Source organism: Tyto alba, unplaced genomic scaffold (assembly GCF_018691265.1).
Source record: "Tyto alba isolate M040663 unplaced genomic scaffold, T.alba_DEE_v4.0 Super-Scaffold_3, whole genome shotgun sequence".
In the NCBI taxonomy this organism is placed as follows: Eukaryota; Metazoa; Chordata; class Aves; order Strigiformes; family Tytonidae; genus Tyto; species Tyto alba.
In genome coordinates, this window is record NW_024881304.1 from 2,769,094 (window position 1) to 2,794,546 (window position 25,453).

The 25,453-nt window shown below is 42.0% G+C and overlaps 2 protein-coding genes across 5 annotated transcripts in view; both read right to left on the reverse strand.

The window, feature by feature from the left end:
• STAB1 (stabilin 1) overlaps nucleotides 1–11,716 on the reverse strand; it is a 63,024-nt gene extending 51,308 nt beyond the window's left edge. For 3 of the 4 annotated variants that reach the window (XM_042799331.1, XM_042799329.1, XM_042799332.1), the window contains exons 1-5: nucleotides 11,606–11,716; nucleotides 10,386–10,521; nucleotides 4,572–4,708; nucleotides 2,977–3,092; nucleotides 630–715 (exon numbers count right to left, since the gene is read on the reverse strand). In XM_042799331.1, coding sequence (XP_042655265.1) covers nucleotides 630–715; nucleotides 2,977–3,092; nucleotides 4,572–4,708; nucleotides 10,386–10,466 — 420 coding nt within the window. In that variant the 5' untranslated portion in view covers nucleotides 10,467–10,521; nucleotides 11,606–11,716. Of the gene's footprint in view, nucleotides 1–629; nucleotides 716–2,976; nucleotides 3,093–4,571; nucleotides 4,709–10,385; nucleotides 10,666–11,605 lie in introns of those variants that run through there. The other variant, XM_042799330.1, reaches the window with a different exon arrangement.
• Nucleotides 11,717–21,852: 10,136 nt separating this feature from the next.
• Nucleotides 21,853–25,453, reverse strand: part of NISCH (nischarin) — a 31,542-nt gene continuing 27,941 nt past the window's right edge. Inside the window, exons 20-21 of the mRNA XM_032990117.2 lie at nucleotides 24,461–24,622; nucleotides 21,853–23,250 (exon numbers count right to left, since the gene is read on the reverse strand). Of these exons, the coding sequence (XP_032846008.2) occupies nucleotides 22,622–23,250; nucleotides 24,461–24,622 (791 nt within the window). The 3' untranslated portion in view covers nucleotides 21,853–22,621. The remainder of the gene's footprint in view (nucleotides 23,251–24,460; nucleotides 24,623–25,453) is intronic.

Consider the following 25,453-nt stretch of genomic DNA (forward strand, 5'->3'; position numbering starts at 1 on the left):
TAGCTCACAATGGTATTAATTAAGGATGCTGTGAAAACATACAGTTCATAAGAGAAAGTTTCAAGTCTGACACTGATCCATTAAGCTAAAAGTTTTAGAAACACTGCTCTGTATGATTCAAATGTGCAGGAATTGTTTATGCTTTTGTTGTACTAAGTCTGGAGCTGTAAAGAAAAAAATAAACATCTGTCCTAAATTCTCTTTCTGATCTCTCCTGCTTTTCCTGAGAGAGGCAGCATCTGTCTGCCAAGGTGCAGGACCAATTCATTTGGGAAGTATATCATCCAAGCCTGGAAAAGGTGCAGCTCATTAAGAGCCAAGTACCTCGGGGCTTCTTGCAGCCACGGACACTGATTATTTCAACTGATCAAAAGGTTAAATTAATACAATTCTTTCTTAATTTCTCCCTAGAGATCCTTCTGAACTCCATACCCTCACCAATAGTATCTTAGTGCTATTGCAGACCACACCAACCCACCAGGAAAACCACAGACACTGATGCTGGAATGAAAGAAGCTGCTAGTGACCTTCCAAGCAGAAGGGCAACCTTTGTCCAAAGCATCTGCACAGACACTATACAACTCTCTCTGACAAAAGCACATCACCCTCAGAATAAATCATGCACTGACCTTGCAGATGCAGGTCCCATTTTGCTGCATACCATCCAAGCATGTCCCATGGCCATTGCAGGGATTTTCAGAGCCACCTGGACACTCTAGCAGGCAAGAGACAGGCCAGACAAGATTAGATTGAACAACGAGCACTGTATCCTCCTTTCCATCTCCTCTTCCTCTAGGCATTCCAACTGTGCAAAAGCAATGGCCTCTTCATCAGCACAGTCCCTGCCTGCTTATCTAATACACCTAACAGTGGTCCAGAGGTGGTGAATATGGCCAGGAGTGGCAGCAAGGAGCAATTTGGCTGCTAGCTAAGAAAAGCCTTTTATTAAAAGCCTAAGCTTTTAGTTAAGTCCCAACGGGCCATAACTAAATTTCAGCAAGGGCACTGGCACGTGTTTTGAGGTTGAGCCACTGCTGCTAGCATCAGTGAGAGGAGGTATCAAACATCCAAGGGCAGTTCTGAAACTCAGGACAGGAGCCTGCTTTGCAAAGATACTGAGCGTTTTCAGCTTTCTCTGACTTCATGAAGAGCTGGAAATGTGCTCAGAAAAACACAGCCCGCACATCTTTGGAGTGGAGTACCTTCAAATTCTGGGGACTATTTCTGATAATTTTAGGCATGTGATTCCTTTGACAAAGCCAGTTGCTTATTCAAACCACTTTGTGTGAGAACAGGCTCAAGCACTCAAACAATCTCCCATTTTCTGCAGGAATGAAGAGTGTCTTTCCATATTCCAGCAATCAGTCAATCATATGAGAAGTGTTTAGCTTAGCAGGTGTTGCTTTTGGATTTTTGAGACAAGAGAAAACAAATTCTCATTACTTGGCATAAACCTGAGTGGGAGCTTTGGGATGGTTACTTTCACTTTGGGTTGGAATTGCTAAGTATTTTCTGTGGCTGAATGGCTGACTAATTCCAGGCTATACAGGAGCGCAAGTGGCACATTGTGCTGGGTTTGAGTGAGTGGTGGGGCTTTTGGCAGCAGGGGAGGGGGCTACAGTGGTGGTCCCTGTGAGAAGCTTCTCAAAGTCAGACCCACCTCTGCACCAAGGCTGAGCCAATGAGCTGTGCCTCTGCGATAATGGATTTAAGAAGGGACCTGGGAGGAGGAGTTGGACTTGTAAGGAGTTGTGACATCTACGTGAACACCAAGATCAGTGGAGGAACAGTGGAGGAAAGCGGGGGAAAATGTTCCAGAGTAGAGACCCCCTGTACCCTGTGGTGAAACAGCACAGTGTCCCCCCCAGCCCCCGGAGGTCTACAGTGGAGCAGATGCTGATATACTGCCTGTGGGAGCCCCACACGAACATTTAAGGTGGCTGCACCTGAAGGCAGCCAGGATCCTGTGGGAAGAAGCAACCCTCAACTGTTGCAATTTGGTGCCGGGAGGATTACAACATGTGGGGGTGTCCTACACCAGCACAGCTCAGGAAGGGCTGCAGCCCATGGGAGGGACTCCAGTTGGAGAAAGTTGATGTCCCATGCTGGAGCAGCGAGGGAAATGCTGCAGCCCATGAGAGGGACTCCAGTTGGAGAAAGTTTGTGAAGGACTGTCTCCCATGAGAGGGGGACCACGCTGGAGCAGGAGAAGAAGTTCCAGAAGTTGGTCTCCCTGCCCAAGATGGAAGAAGTAGCAGCACTGACTGCACCCCCCATCCCTTGCCCCTCGCGCCACTGGGGGAGGAGGTAGAAATATTGTCAGCAGAGCTGAGCCTGGGGAGAAGGGAGGGGCTGGGGGAGGTGTTTTCAAGATGTGGTAATACTTCTCACTGTCCCATCCTGTCTGTTAAGTAGTGTTGTTAGTGTCTGTATTAAATGTATGTTTTTTCCTTCCCCTGACAAGTCTGTCTTTTGCCCATGACTGTAATGGGTGAGTCATCCCTCCCTGTCCTATCTAAAATCTCAAGCCTTTGCTTATTTTCTCCTTCTCAGCACTGTGGGGGAAGGGGAAGTGAGTGGCTGCATGATGTTCAGTTGTCCACTGAGCTGAAACCATGACACACATGCACTGCAGACTAGCGGGATGTCAGAAAGAAGTATCTTCCTCTTTTTTTGGAAACTTTCTTAAAGAGGAACAGAAACATCTCTTTCCAAAAGCTTATTTTTAAAGAAAAGACAAAAGGAAGTTCCACCAAAGAAGGTTATGTTATGTCTTAAATGTAAGAGAATTCAGCTCATCTGAAGCAAAGAGGTTCCTCCCCCATTATGTTCTGAACTTCCCAGATAGATAACAGAGGTCTTGTGTTTGAGGAATAATGAAAATTAATCACCTCAATGCATATTTAATGCTTTCTATTAAAACTGGCTTGACTTATTCAACAGTGAGAGAGTGTCATAAAAAGATGAAAAACTTACCATAGCACTCTGTACCCCAGAATCCTGGACAGCACTTTTTCTCCTCAATTTCCTTCTTACATATGTGATAGCACCCTGGTTGGGAAAGGGTATTTTCTCCTAACTTGACAGTGTATCTTAAAAAGAACAATCCAAGATTCATGATTACAACACAAACATACCACACGCCTGTTGGAAGGTTTCCAAGCAATCACACTGCAGTGCACTGAACTCTGAGTGGAAGGAAGGACACTCATTCCCTCTGCCATACATGCAGACAAGAGTTTGCACCTGGGTTATGTCTTCTCTAAGGATGCCCATTGATTTGAGCCTCAAATATTAGTTACAAGAAATCTGCCAGAGACTGGACATGAGATAGGACCTTAGGCAGCCTGAGGGCATCAGGACAGAAACCTTGGATGATGGAGGGTTAGAAAACATAGAAACAAAGTTAGGATCCCCAGGATGACTCAACATTCGATTTCACACCTTGAAAGAACAAAATCTCCTTGCAGGACATGTCCTTTTCTGTCTTGCACTAAAGATTTGAGATTGGGATGCTGGAAATTTGGATTTAATAGCTGTGTTATTCACAGATTCTCTATTCAATCTTGGACAAACCCCTTAAATCCCCAAACGGAGTATCTTTTTTTCAACCCTTCATCCACCAACTCTACACACAGGGTAGCTACTGGTGGCAGTGTCTCTTGTTCTGCACATATGCAGTACAGAACTATTCCTGGGTCTGTCTAACAACTACCACGTGAGCAGATAACACTCAGAAAAGCTGCATACACTTACATTATTATTACACTTCTTTTTATTTTTGGCACAACATCCTTCCCAAAAGGAACTTGGAAATTGTCTCAATAGCACTGCCGCTTTGGCTTTAATCTGACTCCAATGTGTGCCTGTGCAAAAACTGCTATAAACTGCAAACCCGTTAAAACTATTTTTAAAGTATTTTGACAGAATAGCAAATCAAAGAAAACAGTAGACAATGGAGCTATATATTAACAGTTAACACTCACTACTGAATAGATATGCAAACAATAATCTATAGTGTTTCATTTTTTAAAAACTTCCTGGTAACTTCAGTTTTCATCCACCATTTTCCTACTAGAGCCAAGCTCAGCAGAAAAAGAGCAAGAGGCACATGAATAAGCAATTGTCATAAAGTGAACTAGGAAGGTAAAAAGTTCAGAGGATTATTCCTGGAAGCTGGGAGGATATAAAAGGGGAACTATCATTACATTATTTTCCTAATAATCCACTACGGAATTCTGGGTCTGAAACAGGTTTCTATGCTAGACAGACCTCTGTTAAACTGTTGCAGCAGGATTAGCAAATTCAGGTTGTTTAGAGCAAGTTAGAGGTAATTATGTAATTTGATCTGTGTATATAGAACCTGATGTCCAGCAGAAAGTCTGCAGAATTTGCAAGGAGACAAAAGCAACAATATTAGGGGCCATAAATCCATTTTTATGCACCTGAAAACAAAACTCCTTGGATCTTTAGAGCTCAAAAAACATGTGTTCTCCTGAAGGCATACACAGTACTCCTTGCACAGCAGGGCTGCACCAAAAGCTTAACACGGTTAGGAAAACAGGCCTTACCTGCAGTCCCTCACTCCTAATCCTTGGGTGGTCTTTAACCAGCCTCTTGGACAGAACATTTTAGGCGCTGCAGCACAAGCAGCACACGCTGTATTCAAGGTAAACATTGTCTTGATATTGCATCGCATGGACTTTAACTTAAAAAGAAAAAACAGAATGGAATTAAGCCCAAAATTAAATTGTTACCCTAGCCACTCATCTTGCTAACCTTTAGTATCTTTATCAATGTTGCACCATTCTTTAGATACCACTGGGGAAGGCAGTGACCAGTGCAGCTGCTGGGAGGTACACTACACACTCATACAGGCTAAACCATCGTGTCATGCTGCTGCATGCTACTCTGCTTGGATCTCAGCTAGAAGGCAATAGGGCAGATCACAGCTATCTTATCTTTCCCCTACGCCTCACAGCAAAAATTCTAACCATTCCTAAAATAATCATAACTGTGCACTGTTAATTTAAGCTGATCTTTTACAAATACATGGTAGTGGTATGTGAGGACAAGCCCTTAATTAATAATTCTTGCCAGAACACAGCATTTCTCTTGTCTGTGCCATTGATATGATACAGTTCACTGGTGGTTTCATTGCTGTTCCACGGGTCTGAAGAACTGAACATGTTAGTTCAGTCTATTTCCCAGAGCCCATGAGCTGCCTACACAAGTATTTGTCATAGCAATTGTCTTTGAGAAGGTGTGGTGGGGCTGGATTAAAAGAAAAGGTGCTCTGCACCTCTCTGACCACCTCTTCATGCTTTGACCCTAAGTGAGGAGGACTGTGTAAACATTGGCAAGACCAGGTAGCAGACTTGGGTAATTCACATTCTAAATTGTGATAAATTCAGCACAAGTCCTTCCACACAACCTGAATAACTTCAGGGGTTCCAGTTTCCTCACAGGGCTTTGCTGTACCCCTATACCCACCAACCCTGCTTCTCCAAATGAAACACAGCCAGAGCAGATGAAAAAAGTGCAGCATCAGAGCAAATCATCATCATCATATGCCAAATTCTCATTAAAGCTCCTGATTTTACCCCAAAAACATTTCTTTGAATTTCTAGAGTCAAGAAACTGCATGGACACCTCATTGCTTATTTTAAAAAAAAGACAATGTTTGCCACTGACAAGGGCAGAGAAAAGCTGGGAGGTACGAGCTGTGTTTGCCTCAAAAGGTCACTGACTGAAAAAAAACAAACAGCTCACCTCAACTGTGCCTCTACAGGCACTGTATTTTCTAAAAATAAAAACATTAGATCAAATTTTGGGAGGAGGCCTTGATCTGGGACTTTTTAAGCCAATCCTGAACAATGCTGCTAATGTAGCAGCTCTCCTGTGCCCGTAACTCCTTGTTTTGGAATCCCATCAGCAACCTCAGCTTTGCTTCCTCTGAACTTAAGCCTAAATGCATACATTTGCCTCAAGGCAAGGGAGGAAGCCCATGGCTTCCCATCAGTTATCAACAGCTCAGGAAGGCCCTCCCAGATGATAGCCAGCAGACTCTGTCAGAAAAACCTCCTGAGAGATAACCTTCAAGTCCCAGGTCCCCAGGAATATCACCCTAGCACAGTTTCCTGACTCACACCCATGTTCCCTTTGCCTGGAGCTGTTGAGCTTTTTTTCTCATCTTCATGGATCCATCTTCTGCAGCCATCCACGTAAGAATGCAACCCAATGAAGAAAGTGATTTCTGTGACTGTGGTTGCCCTTCACATGGATATTAATTTCTAGTTGTGCATCTGGGGCTTTTCTTATTGTACAGTAACCTCCACTTTGGTGGCAGAATCCCCAAGGAACCTGTTATGTCAAGGACTACCTTAGATTATAAACTGCTCAAAATCAATCTGAGATCCACCAAATCCACCTACCCACATCCTGCGGACACCAGTTTTACTAATTTTATTCAGCAGGACAGAGCTCATCAGCTTTGCTGTTCCTTACATTTCCATGTCACTGGCACACATTGCAGCCAGAGTAGAATTCCCCTTTTTCATAGAGCAAAACAGAGAAGACAGCCTATATGGATGGATAAATGAGGTGCTACTTCTGGAGCACTCTGTCTCCAAAGCTCAGCAGTGCCATTAATGGAGTAGGGAAGAAGACCATCCAGCTAGCTGATTCAAGTACAAATTAGGACTCCAGATCAAAGCTGGGTTTCTGAAAGGAACCAGATGAAGCCAGGCACAGTTCTAACAGAATGGTGTATCTCCTGCCTTTCTAATCCCACCAAATCCCAGCTTTAACCTTCACTGAGACAATGCCTTAGAAAGAGGAATGGGAAGAGGACCGAGAAAGAAACACAGAGGTGGATGTCTTCCCATGAATTATGAAGTTGTCATAATAACTCCACAAATCTTTATCAGTTGTCTGAGACACTCTATCTGTATGTAAAAGATCACACAAACAGTAGAGCACAAAACACTAAATCAAAACTCTCCAGTCTTCTATTTCATCCTTACTTCCAGGCACCAGGAAGACACAGTTGGCCCACTAAATGTGTTCTCTGTCATGATGGTGGAGGAAGACACCATTATTCACACATTATTCCATTTTCCTTCTCTTTTCTTCATCAGTGCGACTCCATTTCTAAATGGAGATGGACACTGGGAGAGGAGAAGGGCTGTCACTCCTTGTTGGCGTCTTTAATTACTTGCAGACCTCTAAGACAAGACAGTTATTGTGGAATCTCCTCTACCCCTACCTTCCTGGGACACTTCATGAGCTTTAGGCAGCTTTCCAGGAAGATCTTCCCCTTTTTATAAGGAAATATGCTTGTGTCAGCAGCAACAGGCAGGAGGAAAGAGGAAGAAAACAACTGTGTGGAAAATAATAAAAAAAAATTTCCCTTCTTATTTGAGTGACAGAACTGATGAAACAGTCATTTTCTGGTGTGTTTTGTTTCTTAGGAAAGCAGAAGAGGGAATCAAGTGACATAAATGCAACAGTTTGGACACTTGAATTTTGGAAAGGATGAAAGATAGGCAGGAGTTTGAGTCAGAGGATGCTCCTGGAATACAGCCTCATGGAAAACCATGATGCACTGCTCCCTTGGGCTCATCTGTGACTACTGTTTCTAAGTTTGAAGACACTGGAGAGGAAGCAGCGAGAGAGAATGTCGGCCCCTGTGATACAGCAATGCTGCCTGGTGGGCCCTGAGTCAATGAGATGCATGGTGGCTATGCCAGGGAGAGGAGGTGAAAACAGTCACTGTTCTGAACAGGTGATTTTGTGAGCCTACACTGCGTCACACTTTGGGCACAAAGCAACAGAAAAGGAAGACTGATGCTCTCAAACAGCTCCGAAATTATAGCAGGCTTTTACAGCACAAGACATCTAGCTGTAGCTGAAAGAAGTCAAGAGCCAGTGTGCCTCTGTCCACACTAAGCTCTGTCTTGCCAGGGAGGGACTGTGCTCTCTCCCTGCAGTCAAACACATGTAGGTGCATGAGCAGCCACTGCCTTCTGTGCTTAGCTGAGACACATCTAAGCTTCTGGATGCTGCAATGTTTCCTTCCCTCCTCTAATTCTGACACAGATGTCCCCTGCTTTTCAAGTGCTCATGTTTCTTATTCCACCTCAAGAGAATATGCCGGGGAGGTTTTTTAAGGGCTAGCTTCATTCCCCTCATTTTGCCCTTTATCTTTTCCTCCCAAACTGTAACACAAATCCTTCTTCATGACAAAATCTCAAGGAAGAAAGAAAAACACATTTGGATGCCAGTGTTCAGCTCCAACAATCCTGGGAGCCAGTTCTGGAAACAGTCATTATCTAATGAATCACCAAGTTTCCAGTTCATTTGCCCTTTACAAAACAGAGCTGTAGACACATGCTTGAGTCATTATAATCATGTACCTCTCCAAGAAGTTATCAATAACACTTTAGCTGAACAGACCAGTGGCACACAAACCTTTTGCATTTGTCCAAGGAAGACACTTTTCAGCATGAGGATGAACAATCAAGCTCAGAGATCACATAACACAACACCTACTGTTGCCCTAGGTGTTTCCCGCCATCTCAGCTGCAGAGCACTGGAAGCACAGGGATGCAGAGAGCACCCCCCCTCATTTCCCACCTGCCTCCATTCCTCCTCCAGCACAGCCTGGGACTGGCCTGATCCCAGCAGAAAAACTTCCATGGTTCTCACATCTTCCCCAGCCCATACCAAGAGATATACAGAAAACCAAATCAGGCTAACAGTTTTGCTGTCATCTTTGAGCCATCAAATCAGAGCCCTGAGGTAACATCACTGAAAAACAGCTAGCACAAAATCTCTTTTTCTCTCTTGATGGCCCCTGCAAGGCTCTTGCAAGTCAACGGAGGCCTCTTGTGGAATCACAGCACTTCTACTGCAGTCAGATCCAATGGCCATCCTAACCTATCACAGAAGATTTCATTAGACCCTTATTTTTCCTTACCTCCCATTATAACTTTTCAAATGTTTCTTCTCTTTCTCCAAAAAGAGGGAACCTTGTGGGGAAAAAAATCTAAAAGGGAGTTATTTTTCCTGGATTAAACGAACAGTTCCAGAGATGATTCAAAACATCTCACTTCTCTGGGAGTGGGTACTCATTACCTGATGCTCTAACTGCTTCATGCCAAGCAGGTCACCCCAGCGATGATAGAAATCAACACAGTGTCTCAAAGTGAAGAGACCTAAATTTCCACTTACACCAGCTGAAGATGTGAGCTCATGCTTCGGAATACACTACTATATGGAACCCATCTGCCTAGAACCCATGCCTCCAGACAAACAAAAGCCACCAGTAGAAACGTCTCTTCATGTTTGTGCTCAAGTCACCTTAATGATTCTACAAACCTAAAGGTTCATGATGTTTTTACATTATCTGTATGCTTATTAGTCATTTATGGCCCTTTTATGAAAGGGTCTATACAAAAGCTTCCATGCAGAGTTCTGACACTGAAGCATCTCTTCAGTGCTCCGGCTTTTTCTAAATTAAGCCTTTCATACTTGCATGCACCTTCCCTATCACAGCATCTGTCCACTCCCTGCAAGGCTCCTCTTTGTCATTCAAGACAAGACAATCCTTCCATAGCTCAGATCCCCAGGGAATAAGACTTCCAAATGCCACACACAGCTTCCAACTTTGTAGGACAGTTCATTCCTCCAACAGCGGGACATAAGAAGGGAGATGGCAGAAGACAAACAGTGTGAATTCTAGCCTACAGAAAATGGGATGGCTCACCATGGAGCCTAGAGAACAGATCTACAAACATTCTTCTAGAGGCTGCTGCTAAATACAAGATTGGAGATAAAGGAATCAAAAGAAAATCAACAAACTTGAAAGAAGATTGAAACAAAAGGTAAAGTATTCTGCACTCCTCACTGTGGAGCTGCTGGGAAATGTACTTGAAACAAAGGTATTTACTCTGTTGCAAAGCAACAGTTTGATGAGATTTTAAAAAGAACTTTTATAAAATTCTCCTGGGAAACTTATGGACCCATCCTGCCAGATGCTAAGCTCCCGTAACACATACTGAAAATAGAGGAAGACAAAGATGCTGAGTATATTCCTTCCATATTGCTACTTTCATGCTCAATGCTGAACATAAATACAAATTTAATCTGATCTAAAACTCAAGCAGCTCCCTTTAACCTTATTTTTAGTTCCTCAGTTTAGACTACCCACATAAGCAGAGAAGATACCTTAGAGTCCTAAAGTTTAACTATGGATGTTATTCTGCACCTAACTAAATGTAAATGAGAAAAGGAGTTTTGGGGGAGGACTATTTCATAACATGCAACTGAACAATTATGACGAACTGTTCAATGAACATTTAAACAAAGACTCAGAGACTTACCTTCTGACTCTGGCAGTCAGCTGTGAGAGTGAAGCATGCTGCTAAGAAGAAAAACAGCAACCCAGGAGGATGCATTTTCATGCTTTTACAAGCAGGACCCTTTCCACAAAAGGGGTGGCGATAGAGGCTGCAATTTCTGTAAGATAAGACCGCCTACTAAGAATCAGATCCAAGACAAACCAGAGGTTAAAAGTAAACAGGGAGAGAGCATTTTTGCACTGTGCTCTTTGGCTGCAAAGCCTTCAGAAGTAGATCTGCTACTTCTAGCATTACGTCTGAACCAATACCAGCTTTTTCTTTCTTTTTATTCTTTTTTTAAATGCACAAGCAGAACTCCTTAGTAAAAGGTTTACTGAAAACAGGAACGTCTACGGATTTCCTCTTACATATCAGTTCAAAACAGAAGGAAGGAAATCCTTAGTTTTCAACTAATTGGAATGAAAAGAGGTTAACTGTATGCTTAACTGAAGGCAAATCCAATAGGCAAACTTAAACACCATGAATTCATGCAGGTTAAGTTCATTTCCTTTTACCACTGATGTTAATATGTCCACAATGCCTCGAACAGAAGGTAGAACCGACCACTGTCTATCCCAAAGCATGCATGAACAAAGAAATGAGAGTTCTGTGCCACCTTCAGTGCAACAATATAAGCACATTGTATCAATCAATCAAGCAATTTGGGTAGGCCTTGATACTTATGTAAAATATTTTAGTTTCTCAGCAAGAAAAGCATTACATTTTACAGGTGCTATGGCAGCAATTGGAAAATACGCAATTTTCCACTCTGCTGACAGCTTGATGAATCCAAGAAGCACTTCCATAGCACTCAGCATAGGAAAGTCCCAAAATGGGACTAAAAAAATACATGCTAGCCTGAGGTATGGTCTGCAATTTGTTTTCTTTTGAACATTGCAACCAACCAAGAATTGATTATCAACAGATTTTACATGCACTTTGTCTCCCTACATTACCAAGAGAACCCACTGTACTGAGCAGTCTAAGGACTGTTTCTGTTAGTAACAAATCCTACTGAGCAATGAGGGATCTTTTAATTTTTGAGCCATTAATATTACATGAAGGTGCCTAAAAGAAACCAGGATAGGAAGCTATTTTTGTGTTTACATAAATAATTGAGAGCATTAGTGTTTTTTTTGTCCCCTGCATACACAAAGTTACATATGCTAACAAGTAAAGTATATAAGAACTGCTGTACTTACTAGCGCTGTTAATTGTGCTTTACCTCTTCCACCATCCTACAGAGACAGCCAGCATGATGAACAGCCAGCACTATTATATATCCTGCACTAACAGGAAGCAGATAAGGCACACAACCATCCACCGCAACCCATGTGAGAAGTACCAGCCCACAGCTCAATCTGACGACTCAGCCCACTTGTCCTGTTACAGGACAACCGCAGCCCTGGGACCACTGCTGCCCGGCAGACGGCCACTCTGCCAAGGTCAGAGGGTTCACACAGCTCTGGAAACCATTGGGTACCCTGCAGATCTGTGAAAAGAGGAAGAGGTAACACAGCTCAGACCAGTTCTGGTGGGATGGCAAAGTTGCAAATGGACAGTGGGGGCATTCTTGTAAGGGGGACATTAGTATGGGATCTGTACAATGCTTTCTTTACCTACGGTCACGGTACTAGGCTGGCCATGTAAACAGAAGAATGAGGCTGCTTCTCTGCCCCATGCTACCTGTTAGACATACACAGCTAAAACAGGCAGCCTAGAAGGATGCTGATGGCTCGTTGATGGGTTTTCCAAGAGCTGACTATATGACATAGGGATTAAGTTGTTAGTACTGAGCATCCACAGATAACTGATAAGCTTTTAAGGTGAAAATAACTAACCCTGAAGCACTTGAAGAGGCATGGGCATCTTTTAATTAATCTTCAGACCATTTTCTAAATGGCTCAACACTGAAAACAGTACAGGCAAAAAAGGACACACACAAAAACTGATTCCAAGGCTTTCTACTGCTGTTCATCATCACTGTATCTGACCTACTGCAAAGAAACTAGGAAGGGAAGGGAGAGAAAGGCTTGGTGAAACTCCTGTCTGAATTAAATAAATCATATTCCCAGCAACATCAAAAGGTTCACAGCCAGCTTTCTTAACTGACCATACCTCACTTAAAGGCAAGCAATACAACAGCAATACACAGGCTAAATGCAAACTCGGGGTAGTGCCATTGTACAGCAGCAGAGCATAAACTGAAAAATCAAAAGGTCACCTGTCCTTAGATGCTGCTTTCCTTATCAAGTGGCATAGACAGTATGTTTCAGTCGCTGCATATGAACTGCTCTGAGAAAATAGAAACTTTGCTGATCATTGCTGTTGGATCTGGAGCACCAAAAACATGCAGCAACTTTGGATCTGTGTGATTCTGGGAATTAGTAAGAAGGTGAACCACCAACTGCCTCCAAATTAATGGGTGGCCAAGAGCCATTAGTAATGCTCAGTGCACAGTGGAAAGATACCAACGTGCTCGCAGTGGCAGTCCAGTTGGTGGTATCACCAAAGACAGCAACACCAGCACTGATATGACACAGGCAGCAAAATGGGGTGAAATAAACACAAATTACAGCTCTGCTTACAATGTTCCTCTTCTCTTCTGATAGATGTATGCCTCCTAGGCAGAGAGCTGGATTTTCTTATGGATGACATCAATAAAAAGCTTATGCCTTAGAGACAAAATGCATTGGATCAATTTTTTTATTTCACTGTTTTGTCCAACACCTTTCAAAACTGTCAATAAATTAAAAAACCCAGTTCCCTCACTCATTTCTATGAGTTCAGTCCATACATAGGTGTCTGCACAAAGCATTTAAATCACCCAAATTTTCACAAAGCAAGATCCTGAGATCTGTCAGAGCGCTCAGCATCTGATTCCTTCTAAATGGTCTAGAATTTACATAGGAAATAGCCAGTAGTGCACTAAGAATTAAGCCACGGGACTTGCTATGTCAGTAGCAATTAAAGGAATATGCGAGACAGGAAAGCTTACAGGCAAGGCTTGTAAGGATGTGATGACAAATAGCCCTGTGCAGACAGGGTAGAAGGATTTCATTCATGAACTAGTTAAAGTTTGATTGAAACATGATTGTGCAAATCCAATTTTAAAACACACAGTAGGGGTTGTCAGCTGTCTGCCAGTGTGTTTATTTGTGAGGTTTAGCACATGGGCTTCTGTTTGTTTTGGAAAGCATGGAGGTTGACTTATCAGTCAAGTGTCTCCTGACCACACAGCAGAAGGTGGCTGGTTTAGCAGTTGAAGTCACAGACATGGGTCTCTCAAGCATCATCTTCAATTTCTGGCCCCAACACAGACAATCTTTACAAAACACTAATAATTTACCTTGTGGTCTCAGTCTCCCGAATCATCAGCAGATTGTTGGCTAGCAGCAGTGCTCAGGATTTTTCCCTCACTCACATCTTTTTGCTTTATACACTGATGAGAGGTTGGGTCCTCTCAATTACTTATCTAAGGCCTGGCATCTTTTTCTGTGAACACATTAACATTCAGAGTTGAGAAACTGCTGGCGAAAACTACTCAACCTGTTCCATGGGAAAAAAAAAAAAAAAAAAGTTGCCTGGTTAAAGGCAAAGGATATAGCTACAAACCCTTCCAGCCTCCCTGCCAGTGTCACATGCCGCATTTTAAAATGCTGGGTCACCAGCCTTTCTCTGTAGTGCGTGCAGCCCTGGCTTGCTTGGGCAATTTCCTGCTATTGAAATCTTTTGTTTCAGCAATCTTTACAGAAATTAGTGCCAAGACAACTGATTTACCATCCAGTCTACTTTGTGACACAGCTTCTGTGGGAGCTGGCCATTTAGTTACATCCACAGAGAGAAACGGACTTTCGTTCCACTCTTGTGGGAAAGCTGAGAAAGAATATAAAGTCTCTTCACTCTGAATAAGTGTGTAAGAAGGTTGTCAGTCTGAAGAGGTACTAGCAAAGGATTAAGCAGACCAAGCCAGAAGTGCTTCTGTGTAGGACAAAGGCCAGCTGTACCATAATGAACACACCCCTGAGAGTCTTGGTGCAGAGGCTAGAACAACTCAACTTTTTTTTTTTTTTTTTTTCCTCTTGGCAAGTTGGAATGAACAGGAATTTAAAAGTTTGCTGATAAAAGCAAAAAACGGGAAGGGTCACATAGCAAATAGTCTGTTTATCTCTCTCTCTCACACATGCAACGGTCCAATTCCAAGCTGACAGGTAGAGCTGCCTGAGCACAATGTTGTCATGCGATTTAGGAAGAAATTATTGCAGCTGCTCACATCCTGTTGGTTCAAAACCTTGAAGGGCAGCAGTACAAATGTCAGTACATAAATGCTGTAAGTCCTGGATTACTTATTGCTATTGACTTCCAGTTCCTTTATACATGCTCCTGCGCTGAAAACTAGCTATGTATTCCCATCTCTTCATTTTACTTTTGTACCTTTCTCATCTATTAAGCAGTTCTCTAGGATTGCACTGGGAGAGTCAGACACTAAATTTCCCACGGATATTCAACATGAATTAGAAGTCTGAGTAAACTGTTTGAATAAACAGGCTGATCTATTGAAACTCAGCACCGGCTCACATCAGCATGACTGAAGAGGCAGTGTGTTCTCCCATGGCGGTGCTGTTTATCCTTCGCGTATTATCTATAAGAAATACAAAGAGCCTATAATGAGCTTGACTAAAGCTATAGCAAACAGTTTGTCAAGGATTGCACTGAAGTGCCTACCTCAGTACATGATGGAGATGAAACTTGGGGTCCCACTATCTCAGCATTTCCAACAATTTTACAGATCCTGAGAGTTCTTGTCATCCCCCCTCAAAGTCTGAAGCATGAGGGCTTAGTGACCAGCTTACCAACACTGGCTATTCATGCACCTATTCAGATGGCTTTTTCCAGTGCTGGCCACAAGCCTTCCTTTAGCATCTTCCTTGTCTAATGAGTTTCATATACCCCCCCTTTTCCATGTCAATTTTTAGCTTTCCAAGTCACTGTCACTGAATGCCCTTCATTACCAGATAGACAGCTGAAAAAAGAAGTCTGTAGTCTGTCTGCTCTGAACCACAATTTGATACTCCTGTGTTGCTTCTTCTCTGCCTAAGATTTAGTATGCTTGAAGATTAATACCGCAGAAGTAAACTTTTTGATCAGAGACATTCAAGCAAGAAGTATCATTTTGTGTTACTTCATTTTTAAAAGAAAAACCTCCTTATCAAAGCTGACAAGAACAGGAAGACAAGTCAAAAGGGCTGATGTAAGTACATCACTGTCCAGTCCATCTACAGCCAGGCAGATCACAGTGCTGTAAAAGCAGCATGGGAATGGACGCAGGACAGACAGGATGCAGGTCACACTGTCATTTCTTGCAAAGAAAACAGTTTAGCTCAGCTTAGCACCTCATTTACTTTCTTTCCTAATAAGATCCTTTTACAATCTTTCAATTTTAATACAAGGGAAGTTTTAAAACCTTCAGCCAGATCCTCTGCAGAGGACTCTGAACATTAGTTACATAGGTCTTCCTATGGTGGCACACATCTACATCAGCTGCAAAGCCAGACTATGGAAGTCAAAGATAGTTTAAAGAGATACTTGCCTGAAAAAGTTCTCCCCATCTGCCTACGCATGCATCTGGTCATAACTTTAGCTTCTCAAATACTGTCTTAATGTTGAACAAGGGTTGGAAGCTGTAAAAGATTTTAGTATAAAGGATTACTAAAGGTAGAGGAATATGCATGCAGGGCTTTATAGCACTCTTGCAAAAAGAGAAGAAATCCAAGACTGTTTTATGTCACCACAACCACTTACAAAGCTACTTAATTTTGCGTAACTTTCTGTAGAAACTAATTGTGGAAAGCTCTAAGAAATCTTTATGAAATGAAACCATCAGCCAATTCAAAGTTCAAGATGGACTGTGTATTTTCAAGGAAAACTCATTTAAATAAATTGTTACATTTAGAAATAAAAAATTACATTAGAATTAGACAATAAAGACAAGAGGCTAGTGCTGAGGAATGACTGAATAGAATTTTTCAGCTTAACATTGCACTTAAATGAACAGAAATTTGCACCCACAAAGCACTAACTCCAGCAGGTTTTAACATAGGCAAAAGAGCAAGGGATCAGGTATCTGGTGGCAGGAGAGAGTGGGATTTGTCACTTTGGGTGTGGTTGGGTTATGTTTTTTTTTCCAGTCTAAAAGTAAAAAAAATTAAAAAATTACACTTCACTTTGCATAGCCCATTCTTTGCCTAGAAGACTACAGATTTATTGAAAAAATGCCCTGAAGATAAATTCTTATAGCACCATAGATTAGATATATATAAAAGAATGCAGAAATACTGCAGTACATAAATAATGAATTATTGAACATTTTAATCTTAAAATGTGATTAGTGTTTACTAAGATCTCAAAATGGAATGGAACCTGTTTTCTGGATTAATAATCTGAACCAAAAGGACAGATTTAATGTTTTAAACAGATGTTGACTTAAAAATTTAAAGTTTAATCACAGCTGTGTTCTTGCTACAATAAAATCTGAAAAGTGACCTTGACTGCTCAAACTAGGTAACAAGCAGGGCATTACTCTTGCTTGTTCTAATACAGGATTTTATGTTATGCACTAGTGTACTAAATACATTTGAACAGTTGAGCTTTACAAAGGATGCTTAGAAACGGAACTCAGGTCTATCTCAAGCACAGGGCATTCCCCAGGACAAGCCTCACAAATCAGACAGAAGTGAGGTTGACTTATCCAGAAATAATGACAAGTATAACCTCTAGCACGAGGTAGACATATCTACTCATGTTGGCTCAAATCCCAGGCAGTTCCAAAGGACTTGTTATAGATTCCCTTAAACGATAAACCATATTGTGAATGATTTGTTCATCTGGTAAATTCTCAAATGCTTGCAGAATAGGCTACTCAAATTGCCACAGGCTCCTCTTAACTGTTACCTACAAGAATTACAAATAAGTGATTAACAGAGTTACTTCAGAAGTAACTAATGAAGACCCAAGATTTTAATTATATTATCCCTGAGATTTTTATTTTAGAAATTAGTTTTATTCCTAATGACAATTAAGCTTAAATGAACATAAGTATCTGTAGTAGAATTTCTGACAGAGAATGGCCACGATATTTTGTTGCAGGGTTTGGACAATCCAGGCCTGAGATCAGACTGCTAACAACACCTGTGTTATGAGGATGACCTTGAAGGGCTGTGTTGTGAGGAACTGTATCTGCTAATGAGGAATTTTCCCAGCTATGTATCTGGCTAAGCTAAGCACAAGTATGCAGCAAACCGCAAGATGCTTGCCTATCACAGTTTCCCTTTGGGTGCGTGATAAGTTGCTTATGACCAATAATCCAGGGGTATGGGGCGTGTGAACAGCGGGTGCTTGCTGTGCAAAGGATATAACCCAGCGATTCGGGCAATAGAGGGGGACGACATGTAGCCGCATCGGGGTGATTGTTGTTACTCGGGCCACTCTCCGTATTGGGACCCTCTTCATTTGGCGCCCTGAACAGGGACCCTCAGATTGACTAGGACGCTGTATAGCCTCTGAAGTCGGACGTTTAAATACAGATCGAAGACTCCACAGCATCAAATGAACTTTCGATTTGGGAGCCGGAGAGTGGTGAGCAAGTGAGTTGCTGTGAAAAGGAGACACGAGCAACCGAGTCAGGGGGCCGACTGACCCTTGCCAGGAGGTAAGACCGCGATGGAAACGGACGTGGCAATAAGACTGCTTCTTAGTATGCTCTCTAAGAGAAGTGAAAAAGAAGGAGACGTCCATGACCTGATTAAGTGGGCTAGAAAACGGGTCAGAATGAGTGACCCCTCACTAATATTTAGCCAACAGGAGTGGCGCGAAGTAGGTGATTTATTGTGGGACGAGACTATCACTGGAGGCAATAAAGGCAGTGAAGCACGACAGCAAGGGGTGGTCTGGTGAACGGTCGTAAAAGCTCTGGGGGAGATGCCAGCAGAAAAGGAAGTAGCTGCTGCTGCTATGGCAGCTATTGGCGCTGTACCATCTCCGCCGGTCCCTGCCGAAACCAATCGTCTGTCACGATTAGCCACCTTCTTCGGGTGTAATCAACAGCTCCACTCTATTAAGGGCATGTCACCAAGTATTCCTGTTTGCTCCACCGCGCAAGAAGCAGCAGAGAAATCAGGCGGCGCGGGAGAACAAGGGGGAGTGCCCGCGGAATGCGGTGCAGCGTCTGGCTCAGAGAGTGAGACGGCGGCTATGTCCGAATTAAAGCAAGAGAGTCAAACATCGGAAAAGGACAGTGACAACATCCAAGAACTTGAAAGAAAATTACAGGAGTTGAGCTACAGAACAGAACTCTGCATTTACAATTACAAGAAAAGGAAGCGCTGCCGGCAGCCCCGCCACACCCACTCCCGTCACCCTCACCAGAACCAGCTCCGATTTTAGCTCAGTCCCGATGGAGTGGGGTGATTTGTGATGCCTTGTTAAAAGGGGACTGGCATGCTGCTGGAGCGTTGGCCTGCCCAGTAGTGACAACGAATGGGGGGCCTAATTGGGAACCTCATGATTGGAAGATCTTGAACCAGGCCAAACAAACTGTGACCACTTACAGGCTACGATCTGAGACAGAGAGAATCATTAAACAGTTCATTTTTACAGCTGATGTTTTATGTCCAAATAATAGTAAGCAGATAGCATCACTGCTTCTATCATCATCACAATTCTTGTTGTGGGAAAGAGTGGAAGAGACTAGCAGTAGCAGAAACCAGTGTTCCCCAACAACAGGGAGATGCACTATATGGAGTGACAGCTCAGATGCTAATTGGGGACAGACAATATTTGACAACAGCTGCCCAATTAGCTCTGCCGACTCCGGTCCACCAGCAGTCACAATCATTGGCTCATTGTGCAGTTAGTGGTACCAGATAAGAAAGCACCATCGTATGTAATGGTGCGACAGGGGACCACTGAACCATTTAGCCAATTCGTTGACTGACTCCATGAGGCGTTGAAAGATGCTCTGGAACTCACTGGGGGCATGCAGACACAGTTGTTCAGCGCACTAGCTTTTGACAATGGTAATGCAACCACCAAGCACCTAACAGCCACACTTCCACAAGGAACGGGGGTAGATGACATGTTGCTGTTAACATCTCGGGCTGAGCAATCGAACCGAGCTGCAGCTTTCTCAGCAGCCATGAAGGAAACTTTTCATCAACCATTAACGGCAATGGCTGCTGCGTTGAGAAGTATTGGAGGACAGCCAAAGAGGCAGCTGGCTAAAAGCAGTCAGACCACGGGCGCATGCTATCGCTGTGGTGAGACAGGTCATTGGAAACACAGATGCACCAAGCCACCAAGCCTGTTTGGTGCCATGCCTGCAATACAGATACTCATGCAACTATGGCCTGCAGAAAGTTGGGAAACGGCAGGCGCAGCGTGAAGGGACCTCGTGCAACGACACAAGTCCAGGTCTCAGCCCCCCAGGTTTCCTACTCGACCACACACCAGCAACCCCAGGAAGCCTCGGAGTGGATGTGACAACAGCAGTAGAGACCACATTAACCAGTACTTCTGTGACACTTATACCAACCACAGCATATGGACCTTTGTTTTTTAGAGATTCCCCAGTGGGTGGGTTATTAATTGGTTGATTGCCCATGGGAAAACAGGGTGTTGTTGTGCTCCCTGGTGTCATTGATGCAGATTAAACAGGTCAAATCCAAATTATGGCATATGCATTACAACCACCGGTAACCATTCCAAAAGGTAGTAAAATTGCTCAAATTGTTGCTTTAGAGTCAAAACATCCCTTGCATCGATCACTTCTGAATGGACCTTCTGACATTCGAGGAGACACAGGTTTTGGGTCAACAGGATTGTGATGTGTTTCTAACACTTGATTTAAATCAGCGACCATAGCAATGTCTTGTAATCAGTGGATGGTTAGCTAGCTTATTAAGAGAAGGCCTTCGCTTGCTTATTTACTGTCTGCTTATATTTTTAGCTGTCTTTGTATTTCATGTATACGAAAAGGGCTGACAAAGGTCATGAATCAAGTCTGGATTGTCCAAAAAGAAAAAGGGGGATATGTAGTAGAATTTCTGACAGAGAATGGCCACGATATTTTGTTGCAGGGTTTGGACAATCCAGGCCTGAGATCAGACTGCTAACAACACCTGTGTTATGAGGATGACCTTGAAGGGCTGTGTTGTGAGGAACTGTCTCTGTTAATGAGGAATTTTCCCAGCTATGTATCTGGCTAAGCTAAGCACAAGTATGCAGCAAACCGCAAGATGCTTGCCTATCACAGTTTCCCTTTGGGTGCGTGATAAGTTGCTTATGACCAATAATCAAGGGGTGTGGGGCACGTGAACAGCAAGTGCTTGCTGTGCAAAGGATATAACCCAGCGATTTGGGCAATAGAGGGTGACGACATGTAGCCGCATCGGGGTGATTGTCGTTACTCGGGCCACTCTCCGTATTGGGACCCTCTTCAAGTATCCTTGAAATTTCAGGGAATAGAAGACCTCTAAAGTACAGGAAAATTCCCCAAGAGTCTACAGTACCTACCTTAGTTGTTGAGTTTGGTCTAAGCTTGAGAGGGGCTAGGTTTCCTCTGCTAACCTGTAACCAGCACTCAAGTAATACTCCTCCCCTCTTTGGTTGCTTAAGGGAACTCCACTGCATCCTGCAATACAATTTGACTGGCTGCCTGTGTCTTTGTCATCCTTGCACTGACTGCAACACTCCTGGCATCTGGAACCCAAAGAGCAGAACCAAGAACCTCATCAGCATTGAAAAATACTCCATGGAACCACCAAATTCCCAGTGCCACTGTGGACTTGCCATTCCCGAAGAAAACTCAGAACTTGCCTGGGCCAGGCCCTGACCAATCTGTTTGAAGTTTGTCCTGTTTTGAGTTTGACTGCTGAACCTCCAGGTCTCTTTCAACCTAATTTTTGTGTACATGTTTTTCAAGAAACATCAGTTTTAAGCATCAGCTGGCACATATGTATCAAAATTATTCTTCCCTTCTTAATCCAGTAGACACAGAACAGTCTTTTTCAAAGTCTCAGTATTTGTCTCCATAATAGCAAGTAGGGATTTTACTGTCATGGGGGAAGCTAAAACTTGTTAGGCATGGTAATATTCAAGTTAACGATGACGGCTTGGAAAGCAAATCCCTAATATCTGATGGAGAAGCAAAAGTACTTGAAATAAATCCTCCTTAAATTGTGTTTAGAAGCTGCAGATCCTCAGTTTCCATGACTCAGCTCTATTCCTGGACCAGTACAAGCTTGCTATAGTAGAATAAACTATTTTCTTCTTTCATATTGCTGCATATTTCGTATTTTACAACACACTCTAGGAACATAATATGTGCTGCTGAACTGCCATATGGTATCCTGCAAACACAAGATAAGCTTGAATAAAGACAAGGCCAAAAGAAAACTGTCAAATTACACTTTATTTGTATTGACAAGATAGGCAAAAGAAAGACTTTGTGTTCAGAGATACAAATTCATTATTTGCTGACAAAATGCTCAGATACCCATGTTGGGTATTTCCACTTCCAAGACAATACCAAGTGGATTTTTAACAGGCAATTCTTCTTTATCCTAGGATAAGGAAAAAAATGCCCATGAAAATAACTTCATATGAAAATTTCTCACCTGCTTGCGTTTCAAATTTTACTGCTAAGTTTATGATTGGCAGCAAATAATTACATTTGGCCTCAAAGAAAATCATATGTAAAACTAAGATCATTAAATAATAAGCATTAGCAGCATACCCAAAATACTTCTCGTACAAAGAACATTGCACTTGAACATACACAAGCATTTACCCTTATTTACACATTAGAATTTGTATAGAACAGCAAGACTGATATATACAGAAAAATAGCGGAAACCTTAACAGCCCTAGACGACAGCATATCTAGTGTTGACTCCTTATTTTTTCCATACAGTTTCCCAGGATGTCTCATGATTTTTTTCATTATATACTATTGCATAAAAAATAGACTTTACAAGAAGTTCAGTTTGCAATTAACACCTCAGAATATTTCTATGTACTACTAAATGTTCACTGCACTAGGGAGCAAAACAGTGCAGGTCAGCTCCTTATTAGAAAAACAAACAGAACTTGACGGGTGCTATCTGTTTAAACACTGTGCTTTACCTTATAATAGACACTGAAATCACTTATCTGTGCAGTAACTACCCAGTGAGTTCCAAAGGCAGTTCCCTACCACACAGGATCTCCCACTGTCTTGCAAGCAATGAAATTAATTTCTCCCTGCTTTCTGCACTTGGGATAAAGATGTACCACTGGATCTCCCTGCTCCTGCTGCCTTCTTGTTTAGCATTTCCCTTTGGGGCACCATCAGCTTCTCCAAAGTGATCCAGTGTTAAATTCTGCATCAGATCCTGATTCTGAACATCATCAAACACAAATGTAAGGGCCTGTGGATATGTCTGATAACCCATAAGTACTCTATCTAAATCCCGGATTCGTCTTCCATCTGCAAGCTGATACTTATCTCTCTTTGGTGGTTCCTTAGCAAATTCAGGTAGTGGGTAACTGATATAATCTTCTTCAAAGAGGAACAAATCAGAGCTGGTTAATATAAGTGTTTTAGGTTGAAGTGAACTAGTGTTTTGGGCAGATCCTTCAACATGATTTACTTGAAATGCCAACACATACAGAAGGATGTTGAGGGACTGAAGATTAGTCAAACCATCCATCTTCTCTGCCACTAGAAAAGCAAGGTCCCCAATTTCTTCTTCATTTGGATAAATAAATTTTACTCTGCTAGAGTGAATCAGTTCATAATTCTCCATTTTTCCTGCAAAAAACAAACATTATTATACTTCTATTTAGTACTATACAATACTTAATGCATTAGGATAAGCAACAACTTTTGATAGTTGGCTGCAGCTAGAAGAATTCAAGTTTTGTATCTATTTATATGTTTTTACTTATATATAATACTGGAATTATTTTATTTGGATTGCAGATCTCAACTGGAGTTTCTCTTGCATTTCCAACATACTGTTCTGCAAATTTCTAACCACGTAATTAGTTCAGGGCGATGGCAAAGAGGTTAAAGGAAATACAGATGGATTTTCATATCAGAGATGACCCACCTCCCTACCAGCTGACCTCCCCTACCTCCTTCCCACTTCCCAGTTCTGAACTCACTGAAAGATTTATCAGATCACTGAACACAAATTTCTTTTAAGCAGAGAGAAAAGGCAGAAATTAAAACAACAACAAAAAAAGAGACAACTCTACATGAGTTGCTTTTATAGTCCTACTGGATAAGCATGTTCCTCTGCTCCATACTACATTCTGGAGTGGCAGGAGGTGAAACTGCAATCCCTTACTCCAAGTTAAGTGCTGAAACACAATATAGTAAAGCTTGAAGGAAGCATGCCTGCTTTTTTCACATAAATCAAATGGTTTAATAAAAGATATGACTTCCCGTCAAACCTTGCAGTTTTCTGGACTTACACAGCTTCTCCTTAAAATGGTAACAAACAGTCTTCAGGAAAATGTTATTTTATTTCACGCTTTCAACTGGCTTCAGAATTCTAAGCAAAAGTTTAACCTGATATTGGAATCGAAACTAACACCTTAAAAAATCTAGTTTTCATTTCACTTCATTCTCACAGAATGACAGGATTCTTATTTGACCAGAGCCAGGAAAAATGTAACCTTCAGACTTTGTTACCTTCACTGTTCTTCGATGATTTACAAGACTTTACCAGTTAGGCTGAAACTTGCAGTGGGAGCAACAAAATGCTGTATAGGAAGTGCTGTTTCTGCTGGACTCTAGAAGCCATCACTAACTGCAAATGTGCAAGACTGTTTATATTTAACAATTCTGTTCAGATAAGGCACATAAGACCTAAAGTCAGGGAGCTTGGTTAAAGTAGCAAATAGAAAACAACTGATACATAAATTTCTCTCAAAAGTTTTTAATCCCTACATTTTAGATGATGCCCTAAGCATGATGTCTGAATAACTCATGACACATATAAAAGACCACTTACCTGTGGTTTTACTCCCAAATTCAGAGTAGAAGTCTTTATCTACTGGTTCAGGTGAAGGTGTGCGTGCAAGCAATGACAGAACTGCCATAAGCTGCTGTATGAAGGTATGAGTGTTGTAACTGTCTCTTGTCAGACAGGTGACTATATGATCTGCAGAGTGTCCTGAAGACAGAATATAAACCACTCACAAATCTGTATGTGGTATTATTATAATTTCTTCAACCAACATGCAACTGTCACCAAGAAAAATTTCTTGAGGACTATTTCTCCTAAAAACATGCATCATTATTCAAAACTCTCTCAAATCCTTGGAAAAGGATAATAGAATCCTTATAAATCCCTCAAAAATAAATAATATAATTTCTCTTGATTTAAAATATAGCATACACTTATGATTTAACTGTTCAATTAGTGCTGTAGGCGTTCAACCTTATCATCATTATCTTGACAATTTATCTTACAGGGAAAAAAAAGTCCCCAATTTTCTGTGAACTGGTTATACATAAGGTCACTTTAAATAATTTTCACAAAGGTGATTTCCATACACTCCCCGCCTGCTGCCCCGTATTGAGGTCTCAACACAATTAGAAGACATTTTAGAGCACAGGAATACACGGCTTGCATGTAGTGGAACTCTGAGGCAAAGCAGCAGCCCAGAAAATTAACCATGTTATTAACATTAAATTTTAAGCAGACATCACTACCTTTCATAAACTTTAAGGTCTCATTTTCCATCAAAATCATCAACCACTAACTATATATTTTGCAACAAGGGCAATACATTGATTTTACTCTTTATTGCAAGCCAGAGCCTCAGAAAAATAGTCTTCAGATTTCCTTTTTGATGCATTGTTAAAACAGGAGAATTTTAAAAATCAACTGTGGAACCAATAAACTCATATTAAGCTTCCCAGTTACCTCAATTACACGATGTCACAAGACAGTATTATCAGCCTACTGGTACAGCACCAGTGTTACATATAAGTTAATTTC